Here is a 15,227-nt window from a genome sequence, read left to right on the forward strand (position 1 = left end):
GCTGCTGCAAATAGTTACAGGGAAAGATACAGGCCCAGGCCAAGCACAGCGAGGTGTCCACGCACTGCGTTTGGGTTACCCTCACATATCTCTGTCATTATTTTTTTTTCTAGAAATGCTTTGCCTTGCTAATATTTTTTAGGAAAGAGTTGGATATTTTCTAAAAGTTGGGATCAATATTGTATTTATAATGGCTGTAGCTGCCAAGATTGGCATAACCGCTCGTCACCTTAGTTTTTGAGGTGGTCTCTCATTGAATCCACAAGGCCATGCAAGGCCCTGGCCGCCTCCCCAGAGCTATGATCACAAGCCTATACCACCACATCCTTCCCTTTTTCTATGTGGGTTTGGGGAATCCATTGTCAGGTCCCTGTGCTTGCAGCAGGCACTTTACTAGCTGACTGAGCCAGCTCCCTAGCTGGCCTTAGCCATACATGTATTCTGAGTCACATGACCTAAGAAATCTTGTCACCAAACTATTCTCATTGCTTGAGTAGGGGTTATAAAACAAAACAGCTAGTGAGTCTTCTGGAGTTCTTGCCCCTCCCCCTCTCTCTCACATACACACACACACCTACTTATCTTTTCTGACATTTTCAAACTTTTCCAATGCACTCACATTCTTGCATCTTCTGGGTGGTGAGAAAGCCATGGGCTCTCAGAAGACAAAGAAGTCCTGAGGTCTTCCTGCCAGGGTTAGGGTTGTATGACCCCAAGTGTATGAAGTGGAGTCAATGCTGGTGGATCAGGGAGTCCCGTGGGATCCTTGGGTGCCTCAGTGACGTCACAGCTTCCACTTGGACCACAGCATAGTGCTATGTGTTGGTCTGGGGAGGTGCCCCGGGAAGGGTTTGACCATGCTCGGTGCCATGTGTGCTCCCTGGCTCTCTGTTGTCTCTACGACTTCTCTCTTTATATTATATCCGAACCAGAGGGGATCCTGCCCTTCCATGAGGGCTGGGAAACCTGGTGGCCTTGGCTGTTCTTTTCAGAGTAGACTAAAGCTTGACTGGGGGGCTTTGGGCTTAATGACACATGTGTAAGAAAAAGGGAGATCAGGAAAGAGAGGGTGGAAGCCGGCCAAATGCCTGACCCTTTTATAAACAGTGTTAGTGCAAACGGATCCCAAGCCCACGGGCTTAACTTGAGGGTCCCTTAGAGCGCACTGCGATTTTCAACTTCCTAACAACTTCAGTAGGAAGAGAAAGAGCTACATTCTCCACACCTCCCTGTCTCCCTTGGGAATACCAGAGACAGAAGACAAGTGTGGCATTGGGAAGAGAGACTGTCCTGTGAGGAGATGTTGCTACAATTAAGCGACCGTGGCAGTTAAAACTGAAAGTGAATCAGCCGCGTGGTAAATGTTCTGCCGTAAAACAGCCTGGACGCTGGAGCCAACCGTGAAGAATAGGTCGAGTCTGTGGGTGCCAAAGTCACCCTGCTGTGTCTCACAGGGGTGATATCTGTTAGGACGCCATGGTGCAGGAATCTGAGCGTGCAGGAGATGCCCACCGTGAAGCGTGTCCCTCAGCAAGGTGCCCATCTCCCACAGCCAGCCCATCTCCCCTAGCACGTGGCTCCCCAGTCCCCTCTGTTGCTTGTGGTTTCACTCGGTGCAGGCGTCTCTCTCTCTGTTCTCTAACACCCTGCTGAGAAGCTTGTTAGAGGAGAGAGAGTTGCAGACGGACAGACTTGGCCATGGCACATGGCACAGGAGGAGCAGGAAGCCGTGTGATCACATTCTCACCCACACCCAGGAAGCAGAGAAAGGTAACAGGAAGTGGGGTGAGGTTCTAAGCCCTGGAAGCCCGCCCCCAGTGACCACCTCCACTAGGGCTGTACTCCCAAAGCTTCCTTAGCATCTCTCAACAGCAGCACCAACTGGGGCCCAGGTGTTCACATACGTGAGCCTGCCAGGGACATGTTCCTTCAGACATCCCCGGCAAGAGGGCAGAAACATCATGGATGAGCATCCCTGCTGACCTAGGAGGCACCCTGGGGCCTTTTCTGTGCCATGAACATAGCAGGGAACATGTTTGTTGTGATAACTTGGGGGGGGGTGTTTTCAAATATTTTCAATTTCATTGTATTTTACTATTTTTTCTAAATTTAAGTATAGTCTGAATGATTTTGTACTGGAACAAATAGTTTAGAATATTATAAACTGGATCAACTTTTCAGAAATAATAATTTTTAAATCCTTTCCTTGCTTTAAGTATGGCTGTTTTGATATCGTAGGCCAATTAATTTTATAAACTATGTGTTTCTTTAACAATGCGGTTTAATGTGATTGCGTTTTATATAAAGTATATTCATATGAGTTTATCTTCTGACTTGTAGAAACAGATATGGATGAGGCATTCTTGTGGTTTCTGTCATAGGTTCAAACAGTTATTTGCCGAGAGCTTCTTGCATTGTAGATTCTTCCGCTGTTACGCGGCCATCAAGGCAGACAGAACACTCCCACTTGGAGCTGAAATTCTTGTGGAGAAGTTAGGACACCAGCAAATGCTTATGCATACAGAATTAAGACTGATAAATGCAATAAAAACACAAAACATGAATAGAGCCAGATGACGACATGATTGCTAACAGGCAGCATTGTCGATTGATCTCTTTGTAGCAAGCACTGCTCTAAATACTTAGATGTGGTGACTCACTGTGTCCCAGCAAACAGCACTGCAGGTAGGCATCTTGGCCGTGATGAGAGCACTGTGTCTCACTTGCGGGTGAGGACATAAGACGGGGGAAAGTCAGGGACTTGTCATTGGAGGGCCAGGTGGGACTTCAGCCCAGGCTTCATAGCTTTACCTTTTTCACTTTACACAGTTAAAATCTGGGCTAGGGAGACAGCTCAGTCAGCAAAGGGCCTGACTACAAGCATGAGGCCCTGAGTTCAGGCCCCACAGGCCCACTCATCAGTCTGCTGCTCCCCTGTTGAAGAGTACTGACACTTCGTCTGGTATCTCTCATGGGTAGCCCAAGAACGAATATTCACAAGACTGAGCCCCCCACCCCCACCCCGTGATGCCATCTGGTGGCTTACGACTCAAGCTTTCCCAAGACAGATGGCTGGGGGCACAGCATAAACCGGGCAAGAAGAGGCTGTACTGTGCTTGCCTGTCCCTGCTCGCGGCTCGCTATACAACACCTATGGGGTGGAAGTGCGCGTACTTGGCAGCTTTAGTGATAGGAGATCGAACCTAGGAGGAACACGCTCCAGGGGTCCTGACATTGAAGAAGTAGTTCCCAGTTGTTTGAACTTCTTCAAACGGTCTCTTGTAAATTAAAATCTTCCAACGTGGCAGCGTACCTACAGGACTGTTTCCTGAGAGGACAATGCATCCTGCAGTAACTCCTGTGGAGAGTGTCTCTTGGGGGACTTGGCCATGGTGACCTCTTTTTACATTTCCTATAGTGTACCTCATAAATGCGAAGACCTTCAGATCTCTGAGGCGTCCGTGCTTTCTGAGGAGAGGGTCTTGGTGGATGTCATGTGGCAGGAAGGCTGTCAGGGTGGTAGGGTGGGTGGGTGGCTCTGAGCTACAGCAACTTCATTAAGGAATAATTTACATTAGAAATTACTAGAAATGTGGTTCAGTGACTTTGGTGATTATGGGTCGTCACAGCGGTCACCTCATTATGGTTAAGCCATCCATAGCTCTTCGGTGACTATGTTTTGTCCTTCAGTCGCTATGTTTAGTCCTGTGTTTTGTCTCTTGCCTAACCATTCTGAAGGGACATTCTCAGGACACTGAATGGGATGGGCGTTGTAGATGAGAGAGATCATCAGGTAAGAGCAACTGCTGCTGTTGCTGGGAAACCACATCCTTTTCCAGACCACACAGCTCACCATCACCTGTAACCACAGCACCGGGGTATCTAATGTCCTCTCTAGGCCTCCATAGGCACCTGCATCCATGTGCACACATGCACACACACACACACACACACACACTTTAAAAATTAAATCTATTTCATTAGGGAGTAGTCTTACTTGACATATTTACTGTGCACACACAGTATTGCTCTTGAACAGTGCTTGGCGGCGGTGGCTGCCGTCCTCATCGTGCGGGTCTGGGAAGCAGTACTTCAAAGTTCTCCTCTGGAGGAGATTTGCCTAACAGCTTATTGATGAAAGTATCGTTCTTGTGCCCACATCTCTAGGTGCAACTTAAAGAGGCCATTGAGGATCTTCCTGGCAAAATGGATACTGAGTTAGCAGAATCGGGATCCAACTTCAGTGTTGGGCAGAGACAGTTGGTGTGCCTCGCCAGGGCCATCCTGAAGAAGAACCGGATATTGATCATCGATGAAGCGACAGCAAATGTGGATCCAAGGTACAGCGCTGAAGGCTGCAGTGTATGTGGTGCTGAGTCTGATTTCTAAACGTGGCCCACGGGGAGGATTTAATGACTAAGGAATGTGTCTGGGTGTGTCAGCCCTTTGGATGTGTGATGCACTAACGTCTCACGCACAGAATTACTTACATGTTTTATAAAAATTGTCTTCTGGTCCGTGTGTCTCACTGTGTACATGCAGGGTCCAGGGTCCAGAACCTAAGACCCTTCTGACTCCAAGCGTTTCAGAAAAAGATGCTCAGCCTGTGTTCGGGGCCTCCCTAGTGAGCGGGATCCCCAAATTCCAGTTCTGTCACAAGCAATTTAAAGAGAAAAATCATCCGCATAGCTTCTAAGTTGACCTTTAGATCTTAGTTTTTTAAAGGGGAGGGTGTATAGGTGTGCTTGGGCCTCACGGAGAAGGGCTCAAAACCACCTGAATAGCATAGAGAGTTCGGCTGTCTAGAAATAATAATAACAGAAGCATTTTAAAACCCTTTAAGGGTCATGCAATCTTTTACATTTTTATCTTCCCTATCTTTGCTGAATTAAATGTGACTTTTCCCCGTCTTTGCTGAATTAAATGTCGACTCTGTGATTCCAGAACGGATGAGTTGATCCAGCAGAAAATCCGGGAGAAGTTTGCCCAGTGCACGGTGCTCACCATCGCCCACCGCCTGAACACCATCATCGACAGTGACAAGATAATGGTGAGTCCTCCTCCCGGCGGCGCCCCTCGATGCCCACCCTTCCCACGCACTCTTTCTGGTACGGGCTGGTAGGAAGCCCCTCCCCCCCCCCCCCGCCACCCCCTCCCCCGCCCCGTAAGCTAATCCTTGGTTAAATTTTCTCCTATTTCCCACAGTACCTCAAGTGTATCAGTGTGCATTCAGCACCACTACACAGTCTCCCTGTGACGTATTCCTTTCTCTACCTCTGTATTTACATTTATTTGCAGGATCATTTTAAGGTGTTATATCCCCCTATGAGAATGTCTCAAACCTAAGCAATGAGTTACGATATTGTTTCATACTCCATAGTAGTAAGACAGTGTCTGTTCGTGCATGGTCACCCCGTTTCTGCTTCCTTCTGAGGCTGGAGAAATGGCTCAGGAGCCACGAGCTCTTACGCTGGTAGGTTTTTTGTCACAGGACTCACGCAAGTTCTCTAAGCTCGGTGCCCAGCATCCACGTGTGGAGAGATAGAAAGGCTGTGTGCATGGGGGAAGAATCAGTCGTGGGATTGTTTTACGGGTTGTCCTGGTTTGCTTTCTATTGCTCTAATGCACGCCACGACCACAAGCAACTTAGAGTAAGGGTTTGTTTCGTTTCACCTCATGCTTTATAGTCCATCACTGGGGGAAACCAGGGCAGAAACCGGAGGCTGAAACTAAAGCAGACGACACGGAGGAAGGCTGCTCACTGGTTTGTTCTCCGTGGCTTGTGGCTTGCTCAGTCACCTTTCTTACACAGCCCAGGACCAGTAGATCCTAGGCATGTTCTGTGTCATGGGCCTCACCTGCCAGCTGCAGGGAAGGATGGAACAGAAATGTCAGCTGGTCGCTTCTAAGTCTTGTCAGTCACTATTTAACCCACAAGTAGGAACATCCAGTGCCCCTTTCTCGAGTCACGTTTGTTGTTGTTGCCGATGGTGTTTAGTGCTTGCCTTACCGGCGTCTCCCGGTAAATCCTCAGAGCCTGTTTTTTCTCTCTCATTATCTGTGTCTAAATCCTTAGCGTGGTTTGACACAGCAGGTTGTAATCTGGCCTTTCTCTCCCTTTGGAGCCTCACTCTGATGCACTGCCCCTCTCTGTGCTGTAGACGGAGCCACGGCGGTGTTCTCTTGGTCCTTCATCGTGTGTCTGCTGTCTTGATTGGCAGTTGTGTGTTTTCTTCCTCCTGAATGTTGGAAGCTTGGACTAAGATGCTAGCAGTGTAGAGACGGAAAGGGACAGATTTGGGGGAAGTCACTAATAGTGTGACTGGACTATGGCAGATTAAATGTGGGGTCTGAGAGGAGAGAGGGGTCCACGGTGGCTTTTCAAGGTGAAAACCTAAGCACTAAGATGCGTGGATGAGACGTGTGAAGTCAGCATGGGTGAGGGTTCTCCATGAGCACGTGACCTTGCATCCCCCTGTGACATTGTCCCTCCTACTCGGAACACCAGTGTGGGAAATCATCCCTGTGAATCCCTCTTCACTGCCTCAAAAGCCATGTCAGAGGAGAGCCCACCAGGAAGTGGAAATAAGGTCAGATGAGCTGCTTTCTGCTGTTGTAAGAATGACACAAGATCCCAACTCAGGGGACCCAGATGACACGCATCCTCGAGTTTCAAAGATGGGGACTGGGATTCTGATTTGTCTGTTGCATTCTAGAACTTCTGATGACACCATAGCTTTCAGTTCAGGAGGACACAGTGTGTCTGCCAGCTTCCTGTTACTGTATCAAAATACTGAAGATAATCAGCTCTTTAAAATGAAAGATTTACATAACCATTGAGATGTAACAAGAATAAATTAATAAAGGAGAAAAAAAATTAAAAAAAAAAAAGAGAAAGAAAGATTTGCTTGGCTCCAGAATTGGAAGTTTCTATCTGTGATTATCTGGTTCTGTACTGAAGTGGTACATTAGCAAAGCAGAGCCAGGATCCCACAGTCCCCTTCTGGGGGGGCACCCACATTCTCCTAGAACACCTAGTAGGCCCCCCCCACCTCTTAAAGGTTAGCACCACCCACCGTGGTCACTAAGCTTTTAACAAGACAGTGGCCATCAGATAACCTCAGGATCAAACTACACAGCCAAGGGCGTTCACTCTGTGACCTGTAAAGTCTGGAGCAGTTTTTGCTTTAGAAATGTCTGTTCCTTTTCTAGAAAACAAGCTTTCTGTCCTGTGATTCTAAAGCATTAAAGACACACACATGCACCTCAGTCAGTGTTCTGCTGCCTAAAGAGACACCATGGCCGAGGCTCTTAGAAAGGGAAGCATCGCTTGCTGTTTCCCTCATCATCCTGGTGGGAAGCAGAGGGGCAGGGTGCTGGAACAGAGTAGAGAGATCCTCCCACGCTCATCTGCAGGTGGAGGTGGGGAAGGGGAGGGGCCCAGGGCCCAGTGTGGGCTGTGAGACTTCAGAGTAACACACCTCCTCCAACAAGGCCACACTTCCTAATCCTTCCCAAACAGTTCCGCTAATGAGGGAGCCAGCATTCAAACATAGGCACCTATGGGGGCCCTGTTCTCATTCAAACCACCACAGCGTGCCAATCAACTACAAAGCCGGATGTGCCAGAGGGCAAGGGCCAGGCTCAGGGAGTAGCTAGGGAAGTGATGCTGATGACGGCCAGAGCAGCAGCATGTCACCACGAGTGGCCTGGCAGCAAGCGCTTCGGGTGTAGTAATTACTCCTCATCACTCTGCTGAGTGAGGTTGGGTATGGTTTTGTTTACTGTAAGTCAGTCAAACAAAAGGCTTGCTGGGAAACAACTGTGACCTAATTAATGACTCCATTTATGGTGTGACTCTCCAAAGGGTTTTTTTTAAACCAGTTTTGGTTCATTAAGCACCGTTAATGTGTCAGGCTCAGAACTCTACTTTATGAAGATGTTCTCTCAATTTTAACTTTAGTAACCATGCTGCAGTCCCAATGACAGCTAATTTCATCGCATTCATTTGCTCAGTTGCCACAAAACAGTGGAGCGAGGCAGGCAGATTGGAGCGCCTCTTTCTCCCTGTGCTCAGCACCGTCCACATTAGATGCGGCTTCTTCCGGCTCACTTAGGATTGGCCGGACAGTCGACGGCAGTGCTCCCTTCCAGCCCTCTTCCATCCACACAGCTCTGCTGGCTCTCCCAGTAGCAAGAGCGAGAGACGCCTGAGAGGGTCCACAGCTGTTACCTCAGCCTGGGTTACACACCGTCCCTGTCAGTAATCAGGGACTTCTTGGGGAATTAAATTATAGAGAAGTGCAGGTTCAGAGTCTCGGGCTGTGGCTCCCTGTTGACAGGCCGTATGTAATCTTATAATCTTTACCTTTCTTAGTTGTTTTCCCAGATAAAGTAAAACTCTAGTAAATGTAGTAACACAGCCACCTCGAGAAGCAGAATAGCTCAGAACCAAGTGGATTTCTTTTTAATTCTATTTTTCACCTTTGTGCAACTTTTTGTTTTTTAATTTGGTCAAAATTTTGGGCATCAAAAAAGTTAAGAAAGAAAGAAGGGAAAAAAAAGTCCCTTCAAAAATATGCTTACAGTTTCAAGTCAGATATTTGGGGCACTGCAAATAGCTGACACGGAAGCGCACACTCCAAAAGAAGAAATGCACAAGCGAGAAGTGAGGTGTGACGATCAAGGCTTGCTTACTGTGTTTGCAGAATAGAAAATCCATCATTTTTATAAAGCAGTTTGATTTACTGCCTTAGTCTTTTGCATGGGAGAGACCTGTATTTTAAAGCTGCAGTCTCTCTTTCTTTTCTTCCGTGTCAGAAGGCGTGGTTATGCCCTGTGGATAAAGTGGATTAAATGATTTTGAAACGGGGCCATCTAATTTTCACATCTGGGACAATTGCCTGGACTGTGCAGAGATGTAGGTCTGATAACACGTCTTTGCTGAGCTCATGTAACTGGCTGACTCATCCAATATAATATATTTGTCTTTAACCTGCAAGGCATCTGTGAGCAGTTTGAGGCTGTGGTTCCTGGAGAGATCTGGGACTGAGACACTGCTGTCATAGACACAGTCCAAGGAGGGGTCCGGGAAGGGAGGGGGCCTAGGTAGAACATTTCATGAGACTTTTCATGTATGTATGTATGTATTATTTATTTATTAAATATACTGTGTTTTGCCTACATGTAGGCCTGCAGGCCAGAAGAGGGCACCAGATCTCATTATAGATGGTTGTGGGCCACCATGTGGTTGCTGGAAATTGAACTCAGGACCTTTGAAAGAATGGATAGTGCTCTTAACCTCTGAGGCATCTCTCCGGCCCTCTTATAAAATATATTAAGAGAAAAACAGAAAATTCACTTTTTCTATGCAGACAGAACATTTGGAGTGACTTTATGTTTATTTGGTCTGAAAAATCTAGACTGTTTGATGCCACTGTAAATATAATGGCTGAGTATGTTTAAGATCTATCTTTGTCTCTCAACAGCCCCCGCCCCACACACACACACACACACCCGCCAACCATGTGCTTCCCAACTTGAGTCTACAGCAACTGCCTATCCCTCCAGCCTTTCTCTTTCCCAGTATCTAACAGAGTCAGTGCCTTGGTCTCTCTTTGCTCCCTTTTAAACTCTGCCTTGCCCGAGCTGTCAATTTGTAACATGTGGATCCCTGTGCCCTTCTCTCCGTCCTGTCATCTTACCGCCCTGCCGCTCCCAACGCCGGCTGCACTCTTCCCCTTCGCCACTGAGTGTGACCCAGCTGTGTCCCGAGAGTCAGCTCCTTTGACGTTGGTTTTCAGCCCCTGGTATTGAGAACTTGGTGCCTGTGCTTAGAGCCAAGCTTTGGGGACGCGGCAGTGAACTACAGAAACCTTACGTGCCTGCCTTGTGCTGTTTGTGTCCTCCCAGCTGTGTTTTTGTGTCTGTCCTGTTTAGTGGTCCAGCCAGTCCTCCACCCCATCCTCCCCGAGGCTCTTCCTCAGAGCCTTGTTCTCCACCTCCAGTTTGCTTGTCTTGCCCGCCCCCCCCCCGCCCCCACCTTTTTTTAACCTTCTGTGATGGCTGCTTAAATGTTTTTGCCAATCTTTAAGAAAAGGCTCTGTAAAGGGTGGAGGCCCTGTGTGTGCCTCTTCCACAGCAACTAGCTTAATGACACGGATGCACTGAGCGTGTGATAAACATACTGAGTAAATACACAGATTTAAGGTCAAGGTTACTTGAGCTGTCTTCCAGTATGTTTTGGTTGTATATACCTCATTCGTTATTAATCATGAAAATTAGAATAAAAGTTCATGTTCTTCATTTGAGACTATATACCAGGCACACAGGATATAATCTGAATCTTCAGTATGATAAGATATGAGTGGAGAGTGCTCAGCAATATGTTTCTGCTTAGAAGTATGTTTTCTTGAACCAGGCAAAGTTATATGATCCAAATGAAAAAGTGTTGTGGGAATGTAATTGTTTTACTTTCTCTGTACTGTTTTCTTTTTAAATAAATGTTTTGTTCTGGAGACTCACATGAGCATGAGTCCAGTCCTGCTTGACTCTAGCCAGGGCAGTCTTTAACGTCTCCTACTTCAGCATTCATCTCAGATGGGAGCACTGTGACTAGCCATCTTGTTCTCCGAGTCTCCATTCCTTAGATGGTGCTGTTGCGGGTTGGATGAGTAAAAGAAGACGTTAACTTGTCCATCTCTCTCGTTTCGGAGTTAACAGCACTGATGTCAGAAGTAGTCAATAGGCAAACCATAACCATCTTTATTTTACTTTTCAAGTATAGAGACTGATGCTGGGACTGTGGCTTGGCTGGTAGGGTTCTTGCCTCGCATGCCCCAAGCCCTGGGTGTGTTCCTCTGCACCATATAGGCCAGGTGTGGTGGCTCACCTCTGGAATCCTACAGGCCAGGTGTGGTGGCTCACCTCCATAATCCCAGCACCCGAGAGACAAAGACAGAAGGATGTAGCAGCCTCAAGCCCCAGACTGTTACTAGAGCGTGATGTCAGCTTGAGCTGCAGGAGATGCTGTCTTTCTTTGCTTTTGTTTACCTATTTTTTGTGTACGGGTGTTTTGCCTGCTTGGATGCCTATGAAATGGTGCGTTCCCGGGGCCTGGGGAGGCCAGTGGATTCCCCGGGTCTGGAGTTACAGCTGGTATGAGCTGCCATGAGGGTGCCAGGAGTTAAACTAGAGTCCTCTGGGAAAGCAGCCTGTGCTCTTACCTGAGCCATCTCTCCAGGCCTGACTCTCTTAAAAACAAAACAAAAACATCCTGGACAGAGATTTCTCTTTTGTCATTAGTCTCATAGCACTGCATGGCACTTAGATATCAGAGCATGCCATTCCGCAACTCACATCCATTCACCAGGGGCACACACACGCACACGCACACACACACAGGTGCACATTTGTATGCAGGTGCCCACAGAGTTCAGAGAGGAGGCTAATACTGAGGGCAGAAGTCCTCCAAAGTCTACAGGCCCCACATTTAACCACTGAACCATGTCTTCAGCCCTGTTGACACAGGGACACACACATAAACACAAACACGGGGACACACACGGGGATGCACATACACACATGGACACACTGACACACACATACATGCACACAGGGACGCACACATACACATATAAATATTTTTTAACTCATTAAACTTCCCAACACACTGAAGAACACATTGCCGAGTTGTTGATACTGAGAAGCTAGAGGTTATTTTTTCAACGGTCTTCCCCACGTATGTTACAAACCCTCCGCCTTCTGAGGGTGTTTTCTGGCTGTGCTTTCACAGTGACGGTCGGTTTTGAGATCTGCCGGTCTGAGTGGCATTGGTGTGTCTCAGACGATGTGAATACATTCAGTATTCAAAAGAGCAGTCGTTACAGATTACAAGCAGTCTGTTACACCCAGAGAATCAGTGTCTGCCTCTGCAGCGCGATTCTGTGTTTGCCTTTTGCTCTTGCGGAATAGAAAGTTCATCATTTTATAAAGTAACTTGACTCATTTACTTAGTCTTTAGCACAGGAGAGACCTGCGTTTCAAAATTGTGATTTCCCCGCTTGGTTAACGTCAGGGGGAGTGGCTATGCCCTGTAATGCGATGCTTAAGCAAAATTACACATTTGGGGCATCTAAATTGGCGTGCCAAATTATAGGACATTTTAATTATTATGTGGATGTGACAGATTCAATTATTCTTGAACTCTTTTGAGAAAGCTGCCCTTAGCAGCAATTCACAGTAGTAAACAAAGATTAACAGGAAAATGCCCTTTGGGAGATTCAATAAATGTTTCCGATTAAATACCGTGGGCCAAATTAACGGCACTATCTAGATGTGGAGACGCAGCCCAGGCCCTGCTTACAGCTTCAGCGGGTCCGCTTAGGATGGGTTTATTCTAAACACAGCCTAAATGAAGAGCTAAATACCATTTAGCATCAGAACTCTTTCCCTAGGTGCGTCATTTGGGCCAATTGTCTCCAGCTCTCTCTTCTGTCTGAAACCATTAACCAAAGCCACTAATAAGCAGAAAGGCCAGGTGGAGAGGACCTCCCTCCGCCGTCCCATCCCCAGTGCAGATTAATGAGCAATGGAAGGGCTGCAAGGCAGGCAGCCATAGGGAGGGAGAAGGAAGCCTGGGAAAGGAAGGTCAAGGACAGATCCTCGGCCCCTCAGACGCCCCCACCCCCACCCCGCATGGGCTGCGTGGACCTCAGATCACCAGAGTTCCACGCTCGGCCCTTTAATTGCTTCTCTAGCCGTATCCAAGGAGTAAACAGGATTTCTAGCAATTTCTTCTGTGCACAGCAGAGCTGACGATGCTTGTCATTCACACCGAAGATAACAAACCACAGCTTGGGGGTGAGTTTAGGACACAACTGATCAGGGCACGCGCGCGCGCACACACATACACACACACACACACACACACACACACACACACACACACACACACACGACACACACACATACACACACCTTGTCAGCCCACCTTTCAGCATCCTAAAGAAGCTCCAGAAGCTGCTCAGATCCCAGCCAGCCGGGCAATTCGCTGCCAGGCCAGTGGTGTTTGGGTTTTCTGACATCACCCACGTTCTAAGTAAACAACCAGTCCACAGATTTTTTTAGCTTGTCCTGTATGTGCGTGAACCTCTCAAAGCTCGGGGTCAGAGGGTTTTAAAAGCGCCAACTGGCAGACTCCCCCCCCCAGTAGCCTTGGAAGAGTATAAAGAGCCCCAGACAGCAGAGGAGCCTTAATAATAGTCTGGAACTTTCCTGTAACATTATAATAATAAAAGGTCAGGTTAGGCCTTTGTTTGCTTGGTAGCTCAGGGTAATCAAACCCTTCAAGGACCCCGGCAAGCCTCTGCCACCCAAATAGACCGTCTGTATTCTCCCTAGCCCTGCCCCTTTCCGAACTGTTGTCTGTGTGATAACATTGTGTGTCTCAGTGGGCTTCTTTCTGCTGACCCCCAGGTTTTAGACTCAGGAAGACTGAGAGAATATGATGAGCCATATGTTTTGCTGCAGAATCCCGAGAGCCTCTTTTACAAGATGGTTCAGCAGCTGGGCAAGGGCGAAGCCGCTGCCCTCACCGAAACAGCAAAACAGGTGAGTTCTTCGCCCGGGAGCCTTAATTACAGTTTGTCTCACCAGTTTCCCCTCCTCACCATTTGGCACCAGGGGTCTGGTAAAAAGCACTGTATGCCCTTTTCAATTATAAGCCTCAAAAGACAAAGCTTCAACACGTCCAGGGTTGAAGTCAGGTCTCCCAGGACTTGGCAGGAGCACCAGGGGAGGGCGTGTGCGCATGTGCATGTGCGAGCAGGCGTGCCCAAGAGGGAGCGAGGAGGCCCAGCTTGCGGACTCATCCCATTTCCTTCTCATTGATGCTTAGCACATTGCAATGCAGGTGTTGGTTGGGATACATCCAGGAAGTTAGGTCACAGTGAAAATGGAATCTTGTTTGTTCTAGAAAGATCAGCCAGAGAAACACCTAGGTTGCTTTTGTTCTGTTTTATAATTTGCAAACGAATACTGTTATTGCTTGTTCCCGGATATCTCTATAATTCTTTGCTGAGTTTGGGTCCAAAGACACTTTGTTTCTCGTCTTCTTCCTTCTGGGGATCATAAGCTTGTGAGCTGGGTATAGTCCGAATTTATCCCTTAAGTCTACAGCCTAGTGTGTGTGTGGAGGTGGGAAAGCTTTCAAGAGATCCAGGTTGCACGGGAGCTTTCCAACATGTATATGTGGCGCTAGCTACCTCAGGCAACTGCGCCTCGGGCTTAAGGGACTTGGTGTCTTACAGCCTGCCATCAGGGGCGGCTTCAACCTTCATTCTTCTCTGTATCCCTCAGATTTTTCAACACCATAGGCAGGATAAAAATTGCTTGGGATTGTGTAACGTTTCTAAGTATCTATTGAAGACAGCGCAACAAGAAAACGTGTTCCAGGATCCTACCAGTCCTGTGTGAGCAGTTCTGCCTGAAGCCTCGCTTCCCCTTCGCCACTGTTTCAGCCCATTGCCCTTTAGAGATGCGAAGGAGAGAACCGGGGTGGAATTGGGTGTTGGAGAATCTGCCCAGAGTGCACAAATCTGCTCCATCCCCAGGACTGCAGAAAAGGGAGGTGGGGGGGGGGGGCAAGGGAGGGGAGGGGAGGGTGGCGGGGGAGCCATGTCTTCTGGTGCTTTAGTGAATGCCACTTCCATTTTAAAAACTTGTAAGTAGGGGCACAATAGTTAAGAGCCATGCGATGCTTAGTCACTCTGGCCAGAGTTTGGCTCGTGCTTCTCAGGTGACAAACCAGGCGGCCTGCTTACACAGCGTGTGTTCACCCCCACAGGTGGACACAGTCACACAGACAAAACGCACACTGCTAAAGAAATGTGTCTGTGTGTGTATAAAAATACCTCTTAGGATGGGTGTGCATACCTTTAGTCATTGGTGATTCTAACAGGACAGAGATGACCAGCAAGTGTCTCCTCCAGTGCATGATGGTGTGGAGGAGGAAGAGGAGGAGGAGGAGGAGGAGACTTGGTCCTCACTGGATGCACTCTGCATCGTGACCCCGGGGCCTTTTACTTGTGCTTGGGAGGTTATGGCTTACAGAACAGAAAGGAAGTACCCCAAATCACGCAGCCAGTGAGAAAATGGAGGCTCTGCGCTTCAGACCGAGGCTTGGGCCGCAGTGCAGCGTTTGTGCTCTGAACTTTTTGCAAGGACTT

General features: G+C 48.0%; 1 protein-coding gene across 2 annotated transcripts in view; it reads left to right on the forward strand.

Annotated features, from left to right (window-relative positions):
* Positions 1–15,227, forward strand: part of ABCC4 (ATP binding cassette subfamily C member 4 (PEL blood group)) — a 194,927-nt gene that overhangs the window by 173,318 nt on the left and 6,382 nt on the right. For both annotated transcript variants that reach the window (XM_084768221.1, XM_084768222.1), the window contains 3 exons: positions 4,168–4,340; positions 4,945–5,050; positions 13,477–13,611. In XM_084768221.1, coding sequence (XP_084624347.1) covers positions 4,168–4,340; positions 4,945–5,050; positions 13,477–13,611 — 414 coding nt within the window. The remainder of the gene's footprint in view (positions 1–4,167; positions 4,341–4,944; positions 5,051–13,476; positions 13,612–15,227) is intronic.

This window comes from Acomys minous (genome assembly GCF_964271855.1).
Source record: "Acomys minous genome assembly, chromosome: 18".
Lineage (NCBI taxonomy): Eukaryota > Metazoa > Chordata > Mammalia > Rodentia > Muridae > Acomys > Acomys minous.